Here is a 26,232-nt window from a genome sequence, read left to right on the forward strand (position 1 = left end):
TGGAGGAGTGATGTGTAATGGTGAATATTTTTTCTTTTTCCTCCTGTGTCAGTGTCACCTTGAGATCTTCTTCCCATCTTTTTATGTATCCTAGCGACTGGTTTTCATTTTGTGAGTTAAGTATGTTATAAACCCTGGACAAGGTGTGTCTAGATGGGCCCTCTCCACTACATATTATTTCAAATTGTGTTTTTGGTCTTGCGAATGTGTTGGGTCTAGGGAGTGATAGGAAAAAATGCCTTAGTTGGATTGTTTGCCACAGTGATATTGAGTTTGGTTCTGTTATTCCTCTCAACGTGTCTACTGATAGCCATTGGCCCTCTTGTAGGAAGTGTTCCGCTCGGGATCTACCTCCTGCTATCCAGTTTCGGAAGGCTTTGTTCTCGTTCCCTGGCGGAAACGCCGTGTTGCCTAGGATTGGGTACATGGGGGATGGTTTAGGGGAGATGTCTGCGTTGGTGCTTATTTTGTTTATTATGCTCATTGTCGGGCCAATTGTAGGGTGTTTCATGTAATCCGTTGATGCTTGTCCCTGTGTCCACGTGAGGGCTGTCAGTGGCATTTGTACGAATGATTGTTCAATTTCCAACCATAGCTTAAGGTCAGAGTGTCTGTGCCAGTCTACTGTTCATACCAAATGTGCCGCTTGGTAGTATCTCAGGAAGTTTGGTAGTCCCATACCTCCTTCTTTTTTGGGCTTGGACAGGGTGCTCCTCGCTATACGAGAAGGCTTGCCTGCCCATATAAATTTAATCATGAGCGAGTGTAAGTTTTGAAAGAATTGCCTCGGGACCTGAATGGGGAGGGCCTGAAACATATATAGCACTCTAGGCAGTATGTTCATTTTCATAATGGCCCCTCTGCCGAACCATGAGAAAGTGCCTTTGGTCCAAGCGTTTATGTCCTGTCTGATCTTATTTAGAAGTGTGGGGAAGTTAGCCAAATATAGGTTTTCGGTATGTGGTGTGAGGTTAATACCGAGGCACTGGATGTGGTCTCTTGCCCAAGAAAATGGAAAGGCATCTTTAAATTCATTTACTGTGGATTGAGGGATGGAGATATTGAGCGCCGCCGATTTGTGGTAATTAATCCGGAAGTTAGATAAAGTGGAGTATGTTTTTATTTCAGCCAGCAAATTCGGCAAGGTGATTCTTGGGTTGGAGACAAAGAATAGTAAGTCGTCTGCGTAGGCCGCAATCTTATGTTCCGTGTCTCTAAGTGGAATTCCTTGGATATTTGGGTTCAAGCGGATGTGTCTCAATAGTGGTTCTAGGCATAATATAAAGATCAAGGGTGAGAGCGGGCAGCCTTGCCTTGTACCGTTTGTTATGGGGAAGGGGGTTGAGAGCTGTCCGTTCACTTTTACTGAGGCTGTCGGGCACGAGTATAGTCCTGACAGCCACTTTAGCATGTTAGGGCCTATTCCTATATGAGTCATCATAGTGAATAGAAAGTCCCATTCCACCCTGTCGAATGCTTTGTCCGCATCTGTGGAGAGTAGGCAAACCGGCAGGGATTGTTTTTGTGCATGATATATTAGGTTTATGGCCTTCGTCGAATTGTCTTTAGCCTCTCTGAGCGGTACAAAGCCTACCTGGTCCTTATGGATTATGGATCGTAGGAGGGGAGAAATCCGATCTGCTAAGATTTTTGAGAACAGTTTTAGGTCTGTATTCAATAGGGAAATGGGGCGGTAACTCTGGCACTGGGCCGGGTCCTTCCCTTCCTTTGGGATTACCGCAATATGGGCTTTCAGTGTGTCTTTGGGTATTATGCTCCCAGTCGTTATGGAGTTGAATGCGCGCGTGAAGTGGGGAGATAGTGTCCCTGCGTATTTTTTGTAATATATGAGTGTTATCCCGTCGGGGCCTGGGGCTTTCCCTGTGTGAGATTTTGAGATGGCTTCTGTCAGCTCGTTCTGAGTGATAGGGGCCTCCATTGCATCAATCGCTTCCTGTGGGAGCCTGCTTAAGTTTGATCTTTGAAGGTAGTCTTTGATAGCTGTTCTCTTTCGTTCTCTGTCTTGTTCCGACTGTGGTGGTGATAGGTTAGACAGGGCCTGATAGTAATCGCGAAAGGCTTCCGCTATCTGTTGAGGAGTATGCATAGATTGGCCATTTTGGGTGTTAATATGAGGGACGTACGCTTTAGCTCTGGTTGAGCGGAGTGCTCGTGCTAGTGTGCGGCTAGGTTTGTTCCCAAATTTGTATATGTGGCGCCTGCATTTTGCTAGGTTCGCCTTTGCATGGCCTAAACAGGTCGTGCGGACCTTTTCCCTAAGCAGTTTCAACTGTACCCCCACCGGGCCGTCCTGGGTTGATTTGTGGGTTAATTCCAGGGCCTGTATTTTCTCGAGTATCCCCCGGAGGTATTCTCCACGTTCTTTTTTAATGCGGGATCCTATTTTGATGCATAATCCCCTGATGACACATTTATGAGCTTCCCATATTGTCAGTGGATCTACATCCGGGGTGTTGTTATGTTCAAAATATTCATTTAGGGCTTTCTGAATTTCGTCTGAAGTTATTTGGTCATGGAGAAGGGATTCATTGAGTCGCCAGTTCCATTCTTTTTTGTATAGAGAGGGTAATGTTAACTTTAGGGTAATTAACGCATGATCCGAGAAGGTAATATTATCTATTTTTGCTGTGGTCAGGGCGGGTAAGGATGAGTGATGGAGTAGGAAATAGTCAATTCTAGAGTATGTATGATGTGATGGGGAAAAGTAGGTATAATCCTTGGTAGTTGGGTTTAAGACCCTCCATACGTCTACTAGCTGATGGTTATGGAGATTTTTCTTGATCCTACGGTGCGCCGAAAGTGATAAGCTATCATTCCCTTTGGAGGTGTCAGCATTTGGGTCTATTGTTACATTGAAATCCCCGCCAAGTATCAGGGTGCCTTCCTTAAATTCCTCCAGGTCCTCCAGAGTCCTTTCTAGAAAGGGCACCTGGTTGGAGTTGGGGAAATAGACTGCTGCAAGTGTGACTGGTGTGTTAGCCAGCTTACCTTTTGTGAAAATGTATCTACCTCCCGGGTCACTGCGCGTCTCTCCGTGCTCCCAGTGGATCGAGTTGGCGATTAGTATTGAGACACCTTTGGACTTGCTTTCAGTGTTCGTGCTGTGGTATGCGGTTGGGAACCTGGCGTTAGAGAATCTGGGATGGGCGTTCGTGCGGAAGTGGGTCTCCTGGACGAAGGCTACTTGTGCTCTTTTTTTCCAGAGCAGATGGAGAATGGAGGACCTTTTTTCAGGGATATTCAGCCCCTGCGCATTAATGGAGACAATTGTTAGATTAGCCGACACAGTTGGCATAATGGATGTGGTGTACAGACCTTGTGAGGTAGAGGAGGAGGAGATGAGCAGAGGAGAGAGGGGAATAGAAAGGGAGAGAAGAAGAGAAGAAAAGAGAGAAAAGAAAGAAAAGAAAAAGAAAAAAAATAAATAAATAAAGAAAAAAAAAGGGAGGAAGAGAAGGGGATAGACACACTCACGGGGTAACAGGCACACTAGGGAGGGGGTAGACCGGAGGAGCTAGAAACGTAGCTTAACGTAAAAGTTAGCAACTGTTGCTACAAACTGTTAGTCAGGGGGCCTGGTCCCCTATCTAGTGAGGGTAGTACCAGGGCCTCTGATATCCCACTTGGGGAAACGTGGAAGTGCACTGGGTGAGTGAGGTCACCGTCGTACACTAGGGGATCTAAGGAGCTGTGTGGACCGGAGAGTTTTAAATCTTCTTTTGGTAGTCCGTTGTCTTGAAGATCCAGCTATGTCGTTCCGGGGCACCGTTAGCCGCAAATAGATTGTTCATCATGTGCATAGGACAGTCCTTTGGTTAAGAAAGAATTGTCGGGGAGAGTAAGAGGTGTTGAGAACCTTGTAGCTAGGGAGGAGAAAATATTTCTGTTCATCTTCTCGTCTGTCAAACGCCGGAGGAGTTTTGGCTGGAGGGTGTTAAAACCAGGGTCGGGATTCATAGGTCTTCTGGGAGGGTTGAGGAGCATATCGGCGTGCCTTCGGAACCTCCTTCGGGTATCACATGTTAGCGATGGTAGTTTCCATTGGTGCCGTCCAGTCCAGGACGTGGACCGCCGGGGTGCCCAGGAATGAGAACGCCCCTTCTAGGTCCTCTGGTGTTCTGACCGTGAAAAGACGTCCCCTTTTGCGTAGAATTAGATGAAAGGGGTGTCCCCATTTATAGGTTGCGTCAGCTCTGCATGCTGTGTCTAGTAGCGGGCGGATCAGCCTTCGGTTGTTGAGGGTTAGTCTGGAGACATCGGGTAGTATTGTAATGTTCATGCCTTTATAGTTTATTGGGCCTTGTTCCCACGCTAGTCTTTGGATGTCTTCTTTTTGTCTATAAAAATGGACGCGGCATATGACGTCCCTCGGGACGTTTTGATTTCGTGTCCTCCCGCCAAGCATGCGGTGGACTCTGTCCAGTTCTATTATCCTGTCCTCTGGGCGTTGTAGTAGTTTGTTAAAGATAGCTGTCACATGGTCATGTAGGGCTTCCGGCGGGACCTCTTCTGAAATTCCCCTTAGTTTGAGGTTGTTGCGACGCCCTCTGTTCTCAATATCGTCTAAATGCAGGGTCAAATCTCGAAGTTGTTTCTGCTGTTTCTCTACTACTGAGGTTAATTGTTGAAAGTCCGTAGACGGGGCATCGGCACTTTCTTCTAGGGCAGTCACTCTTTCTGTCAAGGATTGTACTGAGTGGCTAACTGCAGCCATCTTTTTTTTTGATTCAAATAGATTTTATTACATATATCAGTCAAACAAAGTTAATTTTCTGCGTTAATCATAAAAAATCAGATATAACTTTCGTAAACTTTTGAAAAAATATAAAGATCGAAGGGAGAAGTAAGGTAGGTCTGGGGGAGGAGCGTTTATCCCTGGTGGGGCTTGACGAGACAGTTATGTCTCGTGCTAGCTACTTCTTTCGCGTTCCCTCTACCTCGGCTACCTTTGGGATTCATGGTGGCGAGGCTTGTTACGGCCCCCACCTTGAGTATAGCGAATAGTTCTCCCTTCGACTATGTGTAACTTAACTCTCAACACACTAAAGGGGGAGGGGGGGGGCTAGAGGAGGGGGGGGGGTTGGGGGGGGAGAAACGAGAAGAACTGCTGTATGGGGCCCTTTGAGATTCTGCTTTATGGTCACGTCTGCTTGCCCCTTGGCCTGTTGTCTAGTCCAGTGAGCCTTGGGCTACCCACTTTTTGAAATTATCTGAGCCTCTGAACGCCACCCATGGCTGCCAAGTCTTAAAGGTGGTTTCCCAACTCTTGGGATCGTCGGCCCCCATTTCGTCATATCTCATAAGAGTGTGGAGTTCCTCCACCCACATGCCTCTAGTGGGGGTGGTTGGAGAACGCCAGAACCTCGGTATTAGCCTTCTGACTGCTATTATAAAGTACCTTAATAGGCCTGTTTTGGCCTCTTTCACCGACCCTGGAAAAAGCGAGAGTAGGGCTAGTTTTGGGTTTATCAACAGCCCTGTGTGGTTGATGTGGTTATAGAGGGTTGTCACCTCGCTCCAGAGAGAGGCCACTGGTCGGCAGTCCCACCAGATGTGTATCATTGTGCCTCTGTTCTCACCACACCTCCAGCACATGGGTGAGGATTGAGGGAAGATCTTCTGCAGCAGGTCAGGCGTCCTGTACCACCTTGTAACTAACTTATAATTGAGGTCTTGGATCCTGCCCGCTGAGGAGAGTTTATGTGTGAGGGCCCATACTATATCCCAGTCCTCCTCTGTGAGGATGGTGCCAAGTTCTGTTTCCCATGCCTCTTTGTAATTCAAGGTCTCGTCCTCCGTCTCACGGCCCAGCAGTATCTTGTATAATCTGGAGATCAAGTGTCTCTGGTTTGTGGTTGATAAGCAGAGTTGTTCAAACGCCGTAAGTGGCGCTGTCAGGTTGTCTTTCGGTGTCAGCGAGCTCACAAACCCCCTTAGTTGCAGGTATTGAAGCCAGGACCCTGGCTGATGGGAATTCTGTCCCAGTATCTCTGTCATGGGTTTTAGGCCTTCTTGAGTCACAGCCATCTTTTTTTCATGCTTCTCCTCTATGCGCCGAATTTGCATTTCAAAGTCCCTCTTGGTGGGTAATGCACGGACCATTAGCCAGAGCGCGTGGAGGGTTTGGGAGTCATCTAGCGGTGGTTCTGCCGTGTACCCTGCATCTGGCGTCGGGGTAATTCTGGGGTCTGATGGCCGTGTGGCATTCCCCGCCTTTTCCCCATATGCAGTCCCTGGGTGGGGGATGGGAGCATGAATCTTTTCAGGGGTCTCTAAATTATGGACCATGGGGCCCTCTTGTTCTCTGGTGTGGGGCACTGTATGGGATTCCCAGCTCGTCTCCCCCTGTGGACTTTTGTTTCCCCTTCTGATTAGTGCAGCTGCACTCTTGGTCATGGTGCCATACCCTGAGTCCCCTCTTCCTTCGGTACCTGTATGCTGGCTGGAGGTTGGAGTGTTTCTGAGGAGCTCAGGGCTGAGGGTCAGTGAGTCTCCCTGTCTCTCTGCTGGTGCTGCTGGCGGTTCCTTATCGGGGCTGCACGCTGCACGTCCCGCTGTGGTGGGGGCTGGAGGAGCTGTGGAGGCAGGTGAGCTTAATGTTGTGCTCGTTTCTCCTGCCTTGTCCTCCTCGTTAGGTCGGTATAGCTGCGGTCTTGCTTCCCGGTGGGGAAGCGGGGTGCCAGCGCCTCCGGCATGTTGTAGCGCTGTCCCCACGTGGGTGCCCGGCGCCATGTTGGAGGGTTGTTTCTCCGCTTCTGCCGTGCTCTGCGAGTGCAGGAATCGGCTGATCGGGGTCCCGTTCGGCGGCGTCAGGTCTCCTCTCTTTCTGCCCATCTTCACCATCTTCTCCCTCGGTATATTTAGGCTGTGTCCTCGGTATTTGTGTGTTGGCGGCAGCGGAGCTCCGGTCTGTGCGCCCTCACTCCTTCATGCCTAGCCGCGCCACTCGCAGGATGTAGTTTTACGATAGCGCCATCACTAAGGGGTTAAACTGTAGAAACAATCCAGTATCCAGGAGTATGAAGACAAAGAAAATCTGGTTTTATTTAGCAAAAATTTTAATTATAAATCCATTAGTGACAAACAAGACCGCTACATGTTTCAACATCAGCCTTCTTCAGGGTGTATAAAACACAGACTGCCTGTTTTCAGTAAAACACCTGAGCGGGTCACATGGAATAGTCACATGATAACACCCTATAATTGAATAGGCAGGCGTGCGTGTAGAAACCTGAACACTTCTAATGTAATGTAATGTAACATCTAATATTTAATGTACGGGGGCTAAACTAATCTATATTCATTCATACTACCACCACTCTGAAAATCCGTAGGCATTTATCTGACACTGAGAATGCAGTAGCGGTGAGTATTTCTGCAACGTCAAAACATTCCCCTATGATACATGGAGGTGACACTTCAGGTTGTTCATTCCAAGAAATTGAGGGCTAAGTCACACGGGCGGGGATCTGCCCGTGTTTGTGGACAATAAGACGGCCGGACTGCAGGTGCGGATGACTCTCCGCACCGGCCGGAAAAAAGAACACATCGCGGTCATGTGGAGAATCGTCCGCACATGGTGGGACCGTCTTATCGTCCAGAAACACGGGCAGATCGGTGCCCATGTGACTGAGCCCTGAGAAAGTGTTTAAACCAAAAAGAGACAGAGACTTAGGCCCCCGGCACAGGGGCGGAAATTCCGTGGCGGGATTTCCGCCCGTGGAAGCTGCCATAGAATTGCGTTAGAAACGCAATCCTAGGCAGACGGACGCGATTTGTCTGCGCAAAATCATGCGCAGAAAACAAATCGTGGCATGCTCTATTTCTGTGCGGGGCTCGCAGACCGCCGGCTCCAGTCTGCGCATGCGCCGGCTGCCGGCACATCAAAGAGCAGGAGCCTCGGGAGAGGTGAGTGCTGCGCTGGTCTCTGCAGGGGCTCGGGTCGGGTCCCGCTGCGAGAATTCTCGCAGCCGGATCCGACCCGGACGTCTGCAGGCGGCCTTATGCAGAGTAGCTGGGTGGATATTTTTATTACAAAGTCTTATGCCCACGGGCCTTAATATTAGCAGAGATATATCCCTATATTATGTATGAATGAATATATATTAGTTTAGCTCCTATGTATAACAAATTTACGTATAGGCATATTTGTGATTATTCCATGTGACCTGCTCAGTGGGCAGTGTGTGTTTTATAAACCATGAAGAAGGCTTATGCCAAAATATGTCTTGCTTGTCCCTAGTGGATGTTGGATGTATGATTTAAAGTTTTGCTAAACAAACCAGAAGCTTTTTATCCTCCCACTCCTGGATGCTGGATTGTTTTTACAGTTGAAGTTTGGCACCTTTCACACATGCGTTAGCGCTCAGTTCAGGATTTCCATTTCTCTGCTCCTTTTTTGGAGGAGAGAAGCTGAAACAAAATGGAAAAAAAAGATTTTTTACCCCATTGATTTTAATGCGATTTAAAAAACAAAAAAACAAAAACGGAAAGCAAATGGAAAGGTTTCCATTTTTTGTACTGGAAAAGAGAGCAGTATGCAAGTTTTTTTTTCATCCAAAAAAATAGAAACCTGACGGGATGAAAGCAAATGGAAGTCTTCCCGTTTGCTTTCTGTTGTTTGTTTTTTTTTTAAATCTCATTGAAAGCAATGGGGAAAAAACATCCATTTTTTTTCTCGTTTTATTTCAGTTTCTCCCTCCAAAAACGGAGCAGAGAGATGGAAACTCTAAGCTGAGCCCTAATGCAGGTGTGAAAGCAGCCTTTGTCTGTTGTTTAATGCCAATACACCCTTTTGGTGACAAACATCGAAGCAAAAATAGTTACATTTATATTTTTTTGCATACACTATTTAGCCCTCATCCACACGGGCGGATTTGATTTGCGACACCCGTGCAGGAGATCCGCAAATCAAGCTGCCCATAAGCGAGACATGGGCACCCGCAGAGCAGCTAAAAGCATGCGGATGGGAATTTTTCCCGGCATGTGGATTGCATGCGCAGGACGAAATCCAGCATGCACTATTTTCCTGCGTATCCCACAGGGATTGCTTCCATTGAAGTCAATGGAAGCCGTCTGATCTGCGGCAGACACGCAGCTGTCACTGCGGATGTGTTGCGGATCCGTGGGAAAGCAGGAGATTTTTTTAAAAAAAGGCATGGGCCAAGCACATCAGCCGGCGTGCCCGAACGCATCTGCCGTGCTGAAGAAAGAAGATTCGGCTGCAACGGAGGTGACCCGCACTGGATCCGCAGAGGTAAGAACTAAAGATGAGCGAACGTACTCGTCCGAGCTTGATACTCGTTCGAGTATTAGGGTGTTCGAGATGCTCGTTACGTCACTTTAATCGAACGTCACTTTAATCTCTGAGACGTTAGCGCGCTTTTCTGGCCAATTGAAAGACAGGGAAGGCATTACAACTTCCTCCTGCGACGTTCAAGCCCTATACCACCCCCCTGCAGTGAGTGGCTGGCGAGATCAGGTGTCACCCGAGTATAAAAATCGGCCCCTTCCGCGGCTCGCCACAGATGCGTTCTCACTTAGCTGAGGGAAAGTACTATCATGTTGGAGCTGCTATAGGGAGAGTGTTAGGAGTTATTGTAGGCTTCAAGAACCCCAACGGTCCTTCTTAGGGCCACATCTAACTGTGTGCAGTACTGTGGAGGCTGCTTTTTGCAGTGTTGCACTTTTTTTTTTTTTGGTATATCGGCCGTGCAGAGCATTGCGCCCTGCAGTAATACTCCAGGAACAGAAGTGCGTAGGCAGGGACAGAAGACATATTAATATTATTGATTGAATATAGGCAGTGGGCCTTTGCTAAAAAAATTTGGGCAAAAAATCTATTTGGCCTGCCTGTCACTGTGCTCAGTGTTCTGGGTCTGTGTGTGCTGGGTGTAGTAGTTCTACAAAATCATACGCAGCCAGCTAAGTGTTACAGCAGGCTTGCGCCAAATTATTTCCTGGCTCTGTCTGGGCTGTGAAATCACTGCTGTATTGCAGTCCACAGTGCAACACTCTGCACTTCTGTGACATACTCCAGGGACAGAAGACATATTCCTTGAATATAGGCAGTGGGCCTTTTCTAAAAAATATTGGGCAAAAAATCTATTTGGCCTGCCTGTGACTGTGCTCAGTGTTCTGGGTCTGTCTGTACTGGGTGTAGTCGTTCTACAAAATCATACGCAGCCAGCTAAGTGTTACAGCAGGCTTGCGCCAAATTATTTCCTGGCGTTCCGTAAACGAAGTCAGCCTCCAACCACAGGCCAATAAGCGGCACATTTAATTACAGCGTTCTGTTTCTGCACTACTGGTAATACACCATGCTGAGGGGTAGGGGTAGGCCTATAGGACGTGGACGCGGGCGAGGACGCGGAGGCCCAAGTCAGGGTGTGGGCACAGGCCGAGCCAGTGCGGTGGCCAGGGGTAGAGGCAGGGCCAGACCGAATAATCCACCAACTGTTTCCCAAAGCGCCCCCTCGCGCCATGCCACCCTGCAGAGGTCAAGGTGCTCTACGGTGTGGCAGTTTTTAACAGAGACGTCTGACGACCGACGAACAGTGGTGTGCAACCTTTGTCGCGCCAAGATCAGCTGGGGAGCCACCACCACCAGCATGCGCAGGCATATGATGGCCAAGCACCCCACAAGGTGGGACGATGCCCGTTCACCGCCTCCGGTTTGCACCACTGCCTCTCCCCATGTACCCCAACCTGCCACTGAGATCCAAACCCCCTCTGAGGACACAGGCACTACCGTCTCCTGGCCTGCACCCACACCCTCACCTCCGCTGTCCTCGGCCCCATCCAGCAATGTCTCTCAGCGCAGCGTCCAGACGTCGCTAGCGCCACTGTTTGAGCGCGAGCGCAAGTACGCCGCTACGCACCCGCACGCTCAAGCGTTAACCGTGCATATTGCCAAATTGATCAGCCTGGAGATGCTGCCGTATAGGCTTGTGGAAACGGAGGCTTTCAAAAGCATGATGGCGGCGGCGGCCCCGCGCTACTCGGTTCCCAGTCGCCACTACTTTTCCTGATGTGCCGTCCCAGGCCTGCACGACCACGTCTCCCGCAACATTGTATGCGCCCTCACCAATGCGGTTACTGCCAAGGTCCACTTAACAACAGACACGTGGACAAGCACAGGCGGGCAGGGCCACTATATCTCCCTGACGGCACATTGAGTGAATTTAGTGGAGGCTGGGACAGAGTCAGAGCCTGGGACCGCTCACGTCCTACCCACCCCCCGAATTGCGTGCCCCAGGTCGGTGGTGGTATCTGCGGCGGTGTATGCTTCCTCCACTAAACCACCCTCCTCCTCCTCCTCCAACGCAACCTCTGTCTCGCAATCAAGATGTGTCAGCAGCAGCACGTCGCCAGCAGTCGGTGTCGCGCGGCATGGCAGCTCAGCGGTGGGTAAGCGTCAGCAGGCCGTGCTGAAGCTACTCAGCTTAGGAGATAAGAGGCACATGGCCCACGAACTGCTGCAGGGTCTGACAGAGCAGACCGACCGCTGGCTTGCGCCGCTGAGCCTCCAACCGGGCATGGTCATGTGTGACAACGGCCGTAACCTGGTGGCGGCTCTGCAGCTCGGCAGCCTCACGCACGTGCCATGCCTGGCCCATGTCTTTAATTTGGTGGTTCAGCGCTTTCTGAAAAGCTACCCACACTTGTCATACCTGCTCGGAAAGGTGCGCCGGCTCTGCGCACATTTCCGCAAGTCCCACACGCACACTGCCACCCTGCGGACACTGCAACATCGGTTTCATCTGCCAGTGCACCGATTGCTGTGCGATGTGCCCACACAGTGGAACTCTACGCTCCACATGTTGGCCAGGCTCTATGAGCAGCGTAGAGCTATTATGGAATACCAACTCCAACATTGGCGGCGTAGTGGGAGTCAGCCTCCTCAATTATTTACAGAAGAGTGGGCCTGGTTGGCAGCCATCTGCCAGGTCCTTGGAAACTTTGAGGAGTCTACCCAGATGCTGAGCGGGGATGCTGCAATCATTAGCGTCACCATTCCTCTGCTATGCCTCTTGAGAAGTTCCCTGCAAAGCATAAAGGCAGATGCTTTGGAATCGGAAACGGAGGCAGGGGAAGACAGTATGTCGCTGGATAGTCAGAGCAACCTCATGTCTATATCTCAGCGCGTTGAGGAGGAGGGGGAGGAGCATGAGGAGGAGGGGGAAGAGACAGCTTGGCCCACTGCTGAGGGGACAGATGCTGCTTGCCTGTCATCCTTTCAGCGTGTATGGCCAGAGGAGGAGGAGGAGGAGGAGGGGGAGGAGCATGAGGAGGAGGGGGAAGAGACAGCTTGGCCCACTGCTGAGGGTACAGATGCAGCTTGCCTGTCATCCTTTCAGCGTGTATGGCCAGAGGAGGAGGAGGAGGAGGAGGATCCTGAAAGTGATCTTCCGAGTGAGGACAGCCATGTGTTGCGTACAGGAACCCTGGCACACATGGCTGACTTCATGTTAGGATGCCTTTCTCGTGACCCTCGCGTTACACGCATTCTGGCCACTACGGATTACTGGGTGTACACACTGCTCGACCCACGGTATAAGGAGAGCCTTTCCACTCTCATTCCCGAAGAGGAAAGGGGTTTGAGAATGATGCTATACCACAGGGCGCTGGTAGACAAACTGTTGGTAAACTTCCCATTCAACAGCGCTAGTGGCCGAAGGCGCAGTTCCGAGGGCCAGGTAGCAGGGGAGGCGCAGAGATCAGGCAGCATGTACAGCGCAGGCAGGGGAACATTATCCAAGGCCTTTGCCAGCTTTATGGCTCCCCAGCAAGACTGTGTCACCGGTCCCCAGTCAAGGCTGAGTTGGCGGGAGCACTGTGAAAGGATGGTGAGGGAGTACGTAGCCGATCGCACGACCGTCCTCGGTGACGCCTCTGCCCCCTATAACTACTGGGTGTCGAAGCTGGACACGTGGCCTGAACTCGCGCTGTATGCCCTGGAGGTGCTTGCTTGTCCTGCGGCTAGCGTCTTGTCAGAGATTGTGTTTAGTGTGGCTGGGGGAATCATCACGGATAAGCGTACCCGCCTGTCAACCGACAGTGCCGACAGGCTTGCACTCATCAAGATGAACAAAGCCTGGATTTCCCCAGACTTCTCTTCTCCACCAGCGGACAGCAGCGATACCTAAACAATACGTAGGCTGCACCCGCGGATGGAAGCATCGTTCTCTATCACCATCCAAAACGGGGACCTTTTTGCTTCATCTATCTGTGTATAATATTCCTCCTCCTCCGCCTGCTCCTCCTCCTGAAACCTCACATAATCACGCCGAACGGGCAATTTTTCTTAGGCCCACAAGGCTCAGTCATATAATTTTTCTAAACAATTTTTATACGTTTCTATGCTTATTAGAGCGTTGAAACTTTCACCTGAACCAATTTTTATTTTTACTGGGCTGCCTCCAGGCCTAGTTACCAATTAAGCCACATTAACCAAAGCGATTAATGGGTTTCAGCTGCCCTCTTGGTTGGGCATGGGCAATTTTTCTCAGGTACATTAGTACTGTTGATACACCAATTTTTGGGGGCCCTCGCCTACAGTGTAATCCAATTAATTTTTAGCCCACATGCATTACAGCTGACGTAACCTCAGCTGTGTTGGGCACTGCAATGGGATATATTTATGTACCGCCGGTGGGTTCCAGGGAGCCACCCATGCTGTGGGTGCACAGGGAGTTGTAACTGCATCTGTCCACTTCTAAAGAACCCCGGTCTGACTGGGGCATGCAGTGTGGGCCGAAGCCCACCTGCATTAAACATGACATTATTACCTTAGCTGTGATGGGGAATGCAATGGGATATATTTATGTACCGCCGGTGGCTTCCTGGCACCCACCCATGCTGTCGGTCCACAGGGAGTTGTAACTGCATCTGTCCACTTCTAAAGAACCCCGGTCTGACTGGGGCATGCAGTGTGGGCCGAAGCCCACCTGCATTAAACATGACATTACCTCAGCTGTGATGGGCAATGCAATGGGATATATTTATGTACCGCCGGTGGGTTCCTGGTACCCACCCATGCTGTCGGTCCACAGGGACTTCACAATAGGGAGTTGTACCTGCCTGTGTCTATGAATTAAAAACCCTGGTCCGGTTGGGGCATGCAGTGTGGGCCGAAGCCCACCTGCATTTAATCTGACGTTAGCTCTGCTGTCCAGGGCACTGCAATGGGATACATTTATGTACAGCCGGTGGGTTCCAGGGAGCCAGCCATGCTGTGGGTGCACACGGAATTCCCATTGCGGAGTTGTACCTGCCTGTGACTATTTATAAAAAACCGCGGTGTGACTGGGGCATGCAGACACCTTGACAGAATGAATAGTGTGTGGCACATAGTTTCCCCATTGCTATGCCCACGTGTGCAGCTCCAGATGGAGGTGGCACAGGATTGGATTTCTCATTGCTTCTGTACAGCATTGTGGACTATCGCCCCGCCCCTTTTAAAGAGGGTCGCTGCCTAGCCGTGCTAACGCTCTGCAGTGTGTGCCTGCGGTTCCTCCTCATGGCAGACGCACTTATAAATAGACATGAGGGTGGTGTGGCATGAGTGCAGCTGAAGGCTGCGCAGGGACACTTTGTGGTGTGCGCTGTGGACACTGCATCGTGCGGGGGGGGGGGGTTGGCAGCATGTAACCCAGGGGAAGTGGCAGCGGAGTGTCATCCAGGCAGTGATTGTGCTTTGTTGGAGGTAGGTCTTGCCGCTATTGTGGCTTAATAGTGGGACCTGTGAACTTGAGATGCAGCCCAACATGTAGCCCCTCGCCTGCCCTATCCGTTGCTGTGTCGTTCCCATCACTTTCTTGAATTGCCCAGATTTTCACAAACAAAAACCTTAGCGAGCATCGGCGATATACAAAAATGCTCAGGTCGCCCATTGACTTCAATGGGGTTCGTTACTCGAAACGAACCCTCGAGCATCGCGAAAAGTTCGTCTCGAGTAACGAGCACCCGAGTATTTTGGTGCTCGCTCATCTCTAGTAAGAACCTGTCTTTTAAATGCCCATGTCTGCAGGCATGCACGGTTTCTGCTGCGGGATTCAGCAGCGGAATCCATGCGTGCTCGTGTGCATGAGGCCTTAAGCAGTTTTACTTCACTGTTACAGTTCATTGGTTTTAGAAGGTTTAAAATAGTGTATATTGAAAACTGGGTGGCCAGATTTGTATATGTTTAATTAATAGGTAAAAATAAGTTTTATATACTGAGACACACCATTATTGAAGGATATATATATATTTTGCTTGCATGCATACTGATTCATTCATGATAATATTTTATTTAATCAACTGCATATTATATAATATGATGTCCTGAAGCTCTCAGATTACAGTGTTCAATGTTTTCTACAGACACTGAAGAACATCAACTTTAAGCGATCCAGCTGTCAGCTTTACAGGGTTTTCCTGAGTAGTTGTGCTGCTTAATTTCATACAAACATGTAGCCTTGTTGAAATATACGCTACAATTTTCTCGATCTTCCACAACTGGCTTTAAAGCACTGAAAAGAATTAAAGATATATATTATATTAAACTGTATAAGCCAAGCCTGACCAGATATCAAAGTAAAAAAGTCAGGCATTTTGTCACAGACGATGCTGAATGAGCTGCCTCTGATTGGTCACAGCCCTCACCAATCAGAGGCAGCTCTCACTCACCCATTCATGAATGGGTGAGTGAGTGCTGCCTCTGATTGGCTCAGTGCAGGGACCAATCAGGGGCAGCTCTCAGCTGAATGACAGCTGAGAGCTGCCCCTGATTGGTCCCTGCGCTGAGCCAATCAGAGGCAGCTCATTCAGCAGGCGGGGATTTTAAATCCCCGGCTGCTGAATACTACTCACAGCAGTTCAGGAGAACTGCCGGCCAGCTGCGGCTGAACTCCGTCTGCCGGGACAAGGTGAGTATATATTTTTTTTTACTTTTTACACAGTTTTGGATGATTTTCAGGAAAGGGCTTATATTTTTAAGCCCGCAGCTCATTGCTTTCAATGGAGCCAGCTGTATTGCTGGCTCCATTGAATTCAATGCGCTGGACAGTGCTGCACTGCTCTGGCCCGTTTCTAATGAAACGCGGCTAGGAGCAGATTTTTCGGGCGATTTTTCGGCCCCGGTCACGAGATTTGCGGATGCGCATCCATCAAGCGATCCGCAAATCGCGGGAGAAAACGCCCGTGTGACCGAGACCTTAAGGTCTATTTACACAAAACGATTATCGCTCAAAATTCGTTCAAATGAGCAAAAGTGTGTGATAATCGTTCAGTGTGAAGCACAATAATCGCTCACTTGTTGTTCGCGGTTGTTTAAGCAGACTTTTTAGTCAGCACCTGCTGGCTCGCTGGCTTGTCGTTCCGTGTGAATGATTCAAGCTCAGCGCTTCCCAAAGCCATAACCTTTTTATTTTTTTTATCAACATGGCCATGTGAGGGCTTTTTTTTTGTTTGGCAAACTGTAGTTTTTATTGGTTTTATTTTTAATTACATATAATGTATTTTATATAAGTAAAACTTTTATAAATTTTTTTAGGGTAGGCAGAGAAAACACCTGAATTGTGCCATTGTTTTTTTAAAGCATTAAACATGCAGCATAGACGACATGAATTTTTTTTTTTTTGCGGGTCGGTACGGTTAGGACAAAACCAAAATTATTAAAATTCTTTTGGTTTTTCTAATTTTGTACAATAAAACCCTTTTTTGGAAATTATTATTTTTTTTTTGCATTCAAAGTCCCATAACATTTTTATTTTTCCATGGGCGGAGCTCTGTGAGGTCTTGTTTTTTGTGCGACGAGCTATAGTTTTTATTGGTACCATTTTTGTGTACATAGGGCTTTTTAGATCACTTTTATTGCATTTTTTGGCAGGCAAAAGTAACAAAATAAGCATTTTGCCTCCGTGTTTTAGATATTTTTTTACATTTTTTGCTATGTAGAATAAATAATGTGTTCAATTTATTGTACAGGTCGTTATGGAAACAATACCAAATATGTGTTATTTAAAAATAAATAAATAAATAAAATATGCAAACAGTGAAAAGTGCACAAAAAGGGTTTCTTTTTGTTATTTTTTTTTTTTCCACATTTTTTTTATTCATAAAAGCTATGATCGCTATCATAATGCATTGCAGATGAATGAAGTACCCAAGTGATAAAGGGTGTTTCCCAGGGACTCCCTTCATTTCCCTCTCTCTCTCCCCACTGCAGGGAAATTCCTGCAGCACCGCAGAGATGAAGAGAACTCCAAGGGAATCCCCCTCATCCCCGCGGGGACTAACAAGAGCTTACAACGGGACATTTAAAACGTGCATAACTCCCTTCCGGGACAGGTCCTATGTTTTCACGCAGCACGTACTTTAGATGCATGCATTTCAGTCAGGCATGTCTTATCTTTTTAGGTGCGTGTTTTTTGCACATCTAAAATTTCTTCATTTGAACATTTCCATAGCAAACCTTTGGTTCTAATAGCCACAATTTTTTTACGCGCGTGATTCTTGCGGACGTAGGTAGAGCTGTTTTTCTGTTAGACCCAGCAGTGGTAGCCAATGGCGGACCGGAACTGCAGGCTGGGTGAGTGAATTGCTTATAGGGCTGCTGCCAGGCCGGATGCCAATAGGGGGACACTATTACTACAGGGCTTCTATAGGGGTCACTATTACTACTGGGGCCACTAACAGGGTCACCATAACTACTAGGGCTATTAAGGGGGTCACTATTACTAATGGAGCCACTATGGGGATTCACTATTAATACTGGAGCCACTATAGAGATCACAATTACTACTGAGGCTCTTAACAGAGCCACTATTACTACTGGGGCCACTAACAGGATTGCTATTACTACTGGAACGACTGTAGGGGTTACGTTACTACTGGGACCACTCTGGGGGTTATTGTTACTACTGGGGCGCCTATAGGAGTCACTATTACTACTGGGGACACTAACAGGATCACTATTACTACTGGGGCCACTAACAGGATTGCTATTACTACTGGAACGACTGTGGGGGTTACTGTTACTACTGGGACCACTCTGGGGGTCACTATTACTACTGGGGCGCCTATAGGAGTCACTATTACTACTGGGGCCACTATTGAGGGCACTATAATACTTCTCAATGGTTCAATATGTGTTGGGTATCTTGTGTATTGGCGCTTTCGAGGCCTGTAAAATGAGGGGCTGTGAGTTGCATGAGGAGGGGTCCATTTCGCACTTCGCCGCAGGCAGCAGAAAAGCTTGGACCTCCCCTGCTAGGCAAGTATATGAATTAGTTAATAATAGAGGTAAAATTGTTAGATATTCAACATCATAGTTGTCACATGGGACCCCAACAGCTCTAGTTAAACCTAGTTAAATGAAGAAGTAAGACACGTACTTCATGCAGCAATCTATGTGATCCGAACAACAAGTGCATTTTGTGCAGTCACGTGCTTGCCAGGTTTCTCCCTCTTTATGAAATTCGCCTTCCTTAATGCAACCTGAAATTGAGAAAAAAGCATCCGTCAATATATATGTGTGTGGATTTCCATAGAGTGTCATTAGCCGTTTAGCATATTTAGAGGATGTAGGGTGTAGTCGAAAAGACTGATCCAGCGCTATCACCCAATACTGGGGTCCTATATTGGGATAACTATAGTGTAAATAGGAAGGCATGCTGGCACAAAATTGAAATCCTTGTTCCGGGGCCTCCAGGGGCACGATGGTATACGGGCCCCTGGAGGCCCCGGAACAAGGATTTCAATTTTGTATTGTGGCCCCTGTAAGAGATAGAGAGTAAAATCCAATAACAAAGTTGAAGAGAGAAGCATGTGAGCAGTAGAAATCCACTTTACACGTCTCCCTGAGGGCTCCTTCACATTGGCGATTGCGATATCGCTGCGAGATAATTGCGGCAAAATCGCAACTTTTGTCCTGCGATTTTTGAGCATCAGCACAAAAACATTACTACCACTTGCGATTTTCTGGCTTCTTTCTTTTTACACAATTTTGCCGCCCTTTTTTAGTGCATTGCACTAAAACCGCAAGTTTGTGCTTTGCAATGCAATAAAAAGGAGGCTCCATAGGTAAAACTAGGTGATTAAAAAAAGCAAAACGCCGAAAGATGAGTTTTTTTTTTCACATGACGGAAAACATCGCCAATGAGAAGGAAACTATTGAAAATCATTGGTTTCATAATTCTGCGTTTTCACTCACTTTCACATTGTGCGATTTTATTGCTAGTGTGAAGGCTACCGCTGCTACGACTGAAGTGAGGGAGGCGTACTCAAAATGGCCTCTTTTGCCTCCAGTTGCCACCAAGACCAGCAGATTACAAAAACAATTCAACCTTGGCAGATTTTGTTTCAGTGTGCCGCTCCCGGTTGTCGCCCAGCGACCCCGTTAATATCAATAAGAGTGCGAGGTCGCAGGGCTAGGCAGCGCATGACCGGTGTTGCCACCCAAAGCACGGTGTAGTTGCTCTGTATTTCTGGGTTGCACCGTTCCTCTATTATTCCCCCTAGAAATGTATGAATAAATTGATAACTGGGTGTTAATAACCCTCTAGTCGACGCATGTGTACGTTGGCACACTGGCCTGCCAGCACTGATGGAATAGTGTGACACTCCCTGACACCCAATCGCCAATGTATTCATACATATCCAGGAGGACTGACAGGGGAATGATACAATACAGAGTCCTAATGAAAGATGCTCCAAAATTGATATTTCAAGCAGAAATATCCGTGGTGGCCACAGAAAAGTAGCCCAGCACCACACCCTTATGAAAGCTGTCTAAAAGAAAGTTTATCTTTGCTGCCAGTAGCAACCAATCGTAGCACGGCTTTCATTTCTTATACTGCTGAGGTAAAATGAAAAATGCACTGTGATTGGTTGCTATTGCAACAGTCACAGCGCAGCTTTCATTTTACCTCAGCAGTATAGGAAATAGCGACCAATAACAGTGCAGCTTTTATTTTACCTCAGCAGTATAAGAAATAGCGACCAATCACAGTGCAGCTTTTATTTTACCTCAGCAGTATACGAAATAGCGACCAATCGCAATGCAGCTTTCATTTTACCTCAGCAGTATAAGAAATAGCGACCAATAACAGTTCAGCTTTTATTTTACCTCAGCAGTATAAGAAATAGCAACCAATCACAGCGCAGCTTTCATCTTACCTCAGCAGTAAAGAAAAAATAAAAGCAGAGGTGCTGCTGAGGTAAAATGAAAGTTGAGCTGTGATTGGTTGCTATTTCTTATACGGCTGAGGTAAAATAAAAGCTGCACTGTGATTGGTTTCTAGGGGCAACAAAGACAGATTTTCTTTTAGACAGCTTTCATAAGAGCATGGTGCTGCGCTACTTTTCCGTGGCCACCCTGTATATTCAGTCAGGAGAATATCCAATTAGTAGCCTGAACAACAGATGGTGAGCAGCCACCACACGCTCAGCGCACTCCATCTACAGTGACAAGACACTGCAAAAAAACTGCAATAGTGACACAGACGTGTCTGATTTCAGTGTGTGAAAACCAGACCGATTTTAATGCGTGCGTCTATTCATGTGCCCTCCGCCTGTGTGGCGTGTGACCTCCGCCTGTGTGGCGTGTGACCTCCGCCTGTGTGGCGTGTGCCCTCCGCCAGTGTGGCGTGCGCCCTCCGCCTGCGTGGTGTGTGACCTCTACCTGTGTGGTGTGTGACCTCCGCCTGTGTGGCGTGTGACCTCCGCCTGTGTGGCGTGTGCCCTCCGCCTGCGTCGTGTGTGCCCTCCGCCTGCGTGGCGTGTGACCTCCGCCTGTGTGGCGTGTGACCTCCGCCTGTGTGGCGTGTGCCCTCCGCCTGTGTGGCGTGTGCCCTCCGCCTGCGTGGTGTGTGCCCTCTGCCTGCGTGGTGTGTGACCTCCGCCTGTGTGGCGTGTGCCCTCCGCCTGGGTGGCGTGTGCCCTCCGCCTGCGTGGTGTGTGCCCTCCGCCTGCATGGTGTGTGACCTCCGCCTGTGTGGCGTGTGACCTCCGCCAGTGTGGCGTGCGCCCTCCGCCTCATGAGTGTCCCCCACGTTTGCCCTTATTTGCGCACACATTTACTTGAATCGGTAACTGCCGCCTGAGAAGTCGGACCGGAATAGTCGATGGAAAGAACCTGCATGTCTGTCAAGCCCAGTAATGAGTCAGCGTGTTGTCTATGTGCACTCGAATGCAAATACACGGATGGTAAAATACGTAACGCATGTGGATGGTAAAATACAGACCGCACGTGGAAGGGGAAATATGGACCGCACGTGGATGGTAAAATACAGACCGCACGTGGATGGTAAAATACGGACCGCATGTGCATGGTAAAATACGGACTGCACGTGGATGGGGAAATATGGACCGCACGTGGATGGGGAAATATGGACCGCACGTGGATGGGGAAATATGGACCGCACGTGGATGGTAAAATATTGACCGCACGTGGATGGTAAAATACGGACTGCACGTGGATGGGGAAATATGGACCGCACGTAGATGGTAAAATATGGACTGCACGTGGATGGTAAAATACGGAACGCACGTGGATGGTAAAATATGGACCACACGTGGATGGTAAAATACAGACCGCACGTGGATGGTAAAATACGGACCGCACGTGGATGGTAAAATACGGACTGCACGTGGATGGGGAAATATGGACCACACGTGGATGGGGAAATATGGACCACACGTGGATGGTAAAATATGGACCGCACGTGGATGGGGAAATATGGACCGCACGTGGATGGTAAAATATGGACCGCACGTGGAAGGGGAAATATGGACCGCACGTGGATGGTAAAATACAGACCGCACGTGGATGGTAAAATACGGACCGCACGTGCATGGTGAAATACGGACTGCACGTGGATGGGGAAATATGGACCGCACGTGGATGGGGAAATATGGACCGCACGTGGATGGGGAAATATGGACCGCACGTGGATGGTAAAATATGGACCACACGTGGATGGTAAAATACGGACTGCACGTGGATGGGGAAATATGGACCGCACGTAGATGGTAAAATATGGACTGCACGTGGATGGTAAAATACGGAACGCACGTGGATGGTGAAATATGGACCACACGTGGATGGTAAAATATGGACCGCACGTGGATGGTAAAATACAGACCGCACGTGGATGGTAAAATACGGACCGCACGTGGATGGTAAAATACGGACTGCACGTGGATGGGGAAATATGGACCACACGTGGATGGGGAAATATGGACCACACGTGGATGGTAAAATATGGACTGCACGTGGATGGGGAAATATGGACCGCACGTGGATGGTAAAATATGGACCGCACGTGGATGGTAAAATATGGACCACACGTGGATGGTAAAATACGGACTGCACGTGGATGGTAAAATATGGACTGCACGTGGATGGGGAAATATGGACCGCACGTGGATGGTAAAATATACGGACCGCACGTGGATGGTAAAATACAGACCGCACGCGGATGGGGAAATACGGACTGCACGTGGATGGAGAAATATGGACTGCACGTGGATGGTAAAATATACGGACCGCACGTGGATGGTAAAATACAGACCGCACGCGGATGGGGAAATATGGACCGCACGTGGATGGTAAAATACGGACCGCACATAGATGGTAAAATACGGACCGCACATGGATGGGGAAAAGCTAAAAGGTACAGCAAAAAAACTGAGAAAAGCAGCATAATGTAAGGAAAAAACTACTGAAGATATTTGCCAACTCACCGCCTGGGTGGTTTAAGTGTACTGAGCGCTTGCGGACACTGTGGACGATATTCCCAACGGGTTCCGTTGTACACTGAGCGCTACATAGAGACATCATGGCCGCGGCCACCAGAATACGCAGCAGGAACGTCTGTGGATATAAGAAGTGCGCAGCGCTGACAGGTAAGCGTTTTTTTAGTGATTGACTCTCCATTATAATTAAATGGCACTACATTAGATGCAGTGAAATATGAAGCCCCCCTGTCATTTACAAAGGGGGTCTTCCCATTAGGCAGCAGGCAAAGAAACAGCCACATTCTACATGTCAGCAGATTACAGCATCTACTCTGGGTTCAGTTCACACACTACATTAGTTACAACCAGAGCCCTACCACTAGGGGGCAGTATGGTGACAGAAGTAAATATTACACTGCAAGTGAATCCTTGATTCTTACCTTACACATGGATCCAATACAGCATGAATTATAGAGACATTATGTATGGTGGAAAATAATGTCCTTTTAGTCAGTGTTGGGTCTTACACCAAGTGTAAGGGCTTCTTCACATGTGCATTTTAAGCAGTCTTTATGTGTGCTTACATGTGTGCGTAGTTGCCTTTTTTGGGTGCGTATTTGCACACGCAAAAGAAAAAGGGCACACATGCTTCCATTGATATTACTGGGCAATTAATTTTAGTGTAATATGTGCTATTTTTTTGCATAATACAAATGAAAATAAAACATTGCGTATATTTACTTTTTTGTGCAAATGAAATGCGCGCGCAAAAATCTCAAGTGTGAACGAACCCATTGAAATCAACAGGCTCTGTTCACTGCACAAATACACAAGCGTGAACCTGGCCTAAGGAAGGAGGGGGGGGGGGGGACTCACATGAATGGATTCTAGTTGCGGAATCCTCGATTGCCGTCGCATGGAGGATCAGCAGCAAAACACGGCATTCAAAAGCATGAACTTTCTATTTTTTCCTTCACACTTGTGGATATGAATTGCGTATTCCACGAGTGGAAGAAAAATCGTAGTATGCTCTGTTTTGCTGTGGACTCCCTCCATTGACGTCAATGGAGGCATCTGACCTGCAGCTTATACTCAATTAAAATTGCGTATGGACTGTGGGTACCCACGTCATCGCTTAGCGACGGAGCGGGAAATACAGAAAAGAATTTAAAAAACCTGTACTGCACCTGACCACTTGCGAGCGGTCATTCACAATACAATTATAGGAGGTATGCAGAGTGACCGGCGGATTCAGGCTCACAGCCTTAGGGCGCGGTCACACGAGCGTAGGCGTATTTACGTTCGCACGAGCGCAACGTATAATCGCCCGAGAGAACGTTTTCCGCCGATCACGACCAGAGCTAGAAAGCGTATTTTCGTTTGTTCCTACTTTGCAAACTATCTTTTCGGCCATCGAATATGCGTTGGCGCGTATTTCGGTCGCATATGTTCCATTTTTTTTTTCGGGTTGCCGTTTTTACGCGCCGTAAAATCGCCCATGTGAACGAATACATTCGAAACCATTGCCTCAGATGGTCACGTATATACGTTTGGTCGCAAAAACGCGCCGTTTATGCGCTCGTGTGAACGCACCCTTAATCCGTTGCGGGCCTCCCACATGCAAAAACTGACCAGTTTAGCCAAAGGGTGCTTTCCTACAGCCATATGCGTATTTCTGGCCGTGAATATGCTGATATATTGTGTGTTTCAGTTTTTTAACACGTATACATACAGAGTATATTTGTGCATTTAAAAAAAAAAAAAAAAAGCACTAAATCCCATTGATTTTGTGTGCAAATGCGCAGCTTTTACGCAGATTCCCTGAATGTTTCTGCACGCCCATCAAGCTATTATAATATTTACCAAAATAGAATATGGGAGCGAAATCAATGGGCTCTATTCACTGCATATTGTGCGTGTAAAAAATATGCGCAAAACACGCAGCGTATTTATGTTTGTGTGAATGAGCCCTAAGGATAATCTCTCATCTCGGAGCTTCTTTCCCCTTCTTGCACTGCTCTGAGATCTGTGCATTTGACTCTACATCCTAAACAAAGGCCCATAAAAATGAATGACGATGTGCCTACAGAATGCTGCGCTATCCACATAGCGACGCTTCATCCATGTAATCCGTGACATATCAGAAGTCCATCTGAGCCGGATGCCTCTGCTATAAGACTAACAACTCATGGACAGGTCTGGGTGCTGGAGCCCCACTAATCACTGGAAAGGATTGCGTAAGTGAAATAAGACCCCCTTCACACGGGCGTATTTGCGCATACAATATGTAGAGAATAGAAGCCATTGATTTCAATGGGTTCGTTGACATGCACGTATTTTTCCTGTGCATTTTAGTAGTGCAAAAAAAACAACCTTGCAGTATGTACTATTTTTCTGCATATTTGTACACCCATAAACATTAATGGGGATGAGCAAATGTGTGCAAAATACTCTAGGAGAGGCGTGAAAATAACACAATGAAAACAACAGGTCGGGAACTCATCAGACTAATTAATCGATGCATCTTTGCTTGCCACATGCAAATGAACATGCCTGCAGGCACAAAAAGTACAGTAAAATACACGGATGCATGCGCAAAAAAGCATTGTTCATTCTGTAAATACGCATACGCTTGTGTAAAGGGGGCCTGAGCCTGCATCCGTCTGCATGCCTGTGAGCAATGCTTGTGATCGCAGTAATGTCAAATATTTAATATACTGCAATATCTTTCAGTGTCACCTTCAGTGTTTGAAATGTTCTGCGACTCTTGCAGTAATTGTCGCACAGCCAGGGCAGGTCCGAGCCTCTCTCATGCTTCCTTACGTTTGGCTGATAGCAGTGGTCTCATGCAATATACATTGTTATCTTACTACGCTGGATACAAGTGGGGAACCACATACTGTAGATTGGTGATAATAAAGCTGTAGATCAGACTTACCATAGTTGCTGCCCGTATTACTGCCAAGTTCAATGCCCGTATATTCCTGTTGTATCACTAATTTATATACTGGCTGGTGGCCATGTGACTCCATTCATCAATGCTGTGCAAACAGTTCTAAAACTGGAGGATACTTTATTGGCGAACTGCATCTTGAAAGACTGAGAAATATGTACAGACAGTTTTAGAAGACGGTACAGTAAATCAGTCTGTGACACGGCTAGTTGCTGCCATCCCTCCATAAATGGCATTGAGTGTTTTTGGGAACATCTCCATGCAAACTGTTTGCATAGTAGTAATGTATCAAGGTCGGTTTTGTTCAGCCTGCTCAGTTATAAATCCCTTGACTCTGATAGAACAGATGCAGCTTTAAAGACTCAATATGATTTTCTAACAGCGTAGCATAGATTGTAGTTAGCTAATACTTATCTGTGATAGCCATGTCCATTAGCTCATTGGCAGACTATTTTATAACAGCCTGTAGTACAAACTTAATGGATCATTTTAACCCCTTAGTGAGTTTTGCTTTTTTCCATTTTGGTCCCCCC

The 26,232-nt window shown here is 47.8% G+C and overlaps 1 protein-coding gene across 1 annotated transcript; it reads right to left on the bottom strand.

Annotated features, from left to right (window-relative positions):
* Positions 1 to 15,305: 15,305 nt before the first annotated feature.
* Positions 15,306 to 25,821, bottom strand: LOC136624839 (beta-microseminoprotein-like). The gene is made up of 4 exons (XM_066598773.1): positions 25,685 to 25,821; positions 22,753 to 22,882; positions 18,402 to 18,504; positions 15,306 to 15,536 (listed from the first exon to the last, which is right to left on the bottom strand). The coding sequence occupies exons 1-4, from the start codon at positions 25,685 to 25,687 to the stop codon at positions 15,407 to 15,409; spliced, it is 366 nt and encodes a 121-aa protein (XP_066454870.1). The 5' UTR covers positions 25,688 to 25,821; the 3' UTR covers positions 15,306 to 15,406.
* Between the last annotated feature and the right edge of the window lie 411 nt (positions 25,822 to 26,232).

The sequence above is a fragment of the Eleutherodactylus coqui genome, chromosome 4 (genome assembly GCF_035609145.1).
Source record: "Eleutherodactylus coqui strain aEleCoq1 chromosome 4, aEleCoq1.hap1, whole genome shotgun sequence".
NCBI classification, from domain to species: domain Eukaryota; kingdom Metazoa; phylum Chordata; class Amphibia; order Anura; family Eleutherodactylidae; genus Eleutherodactylus; species Eleutherodactylus coqui.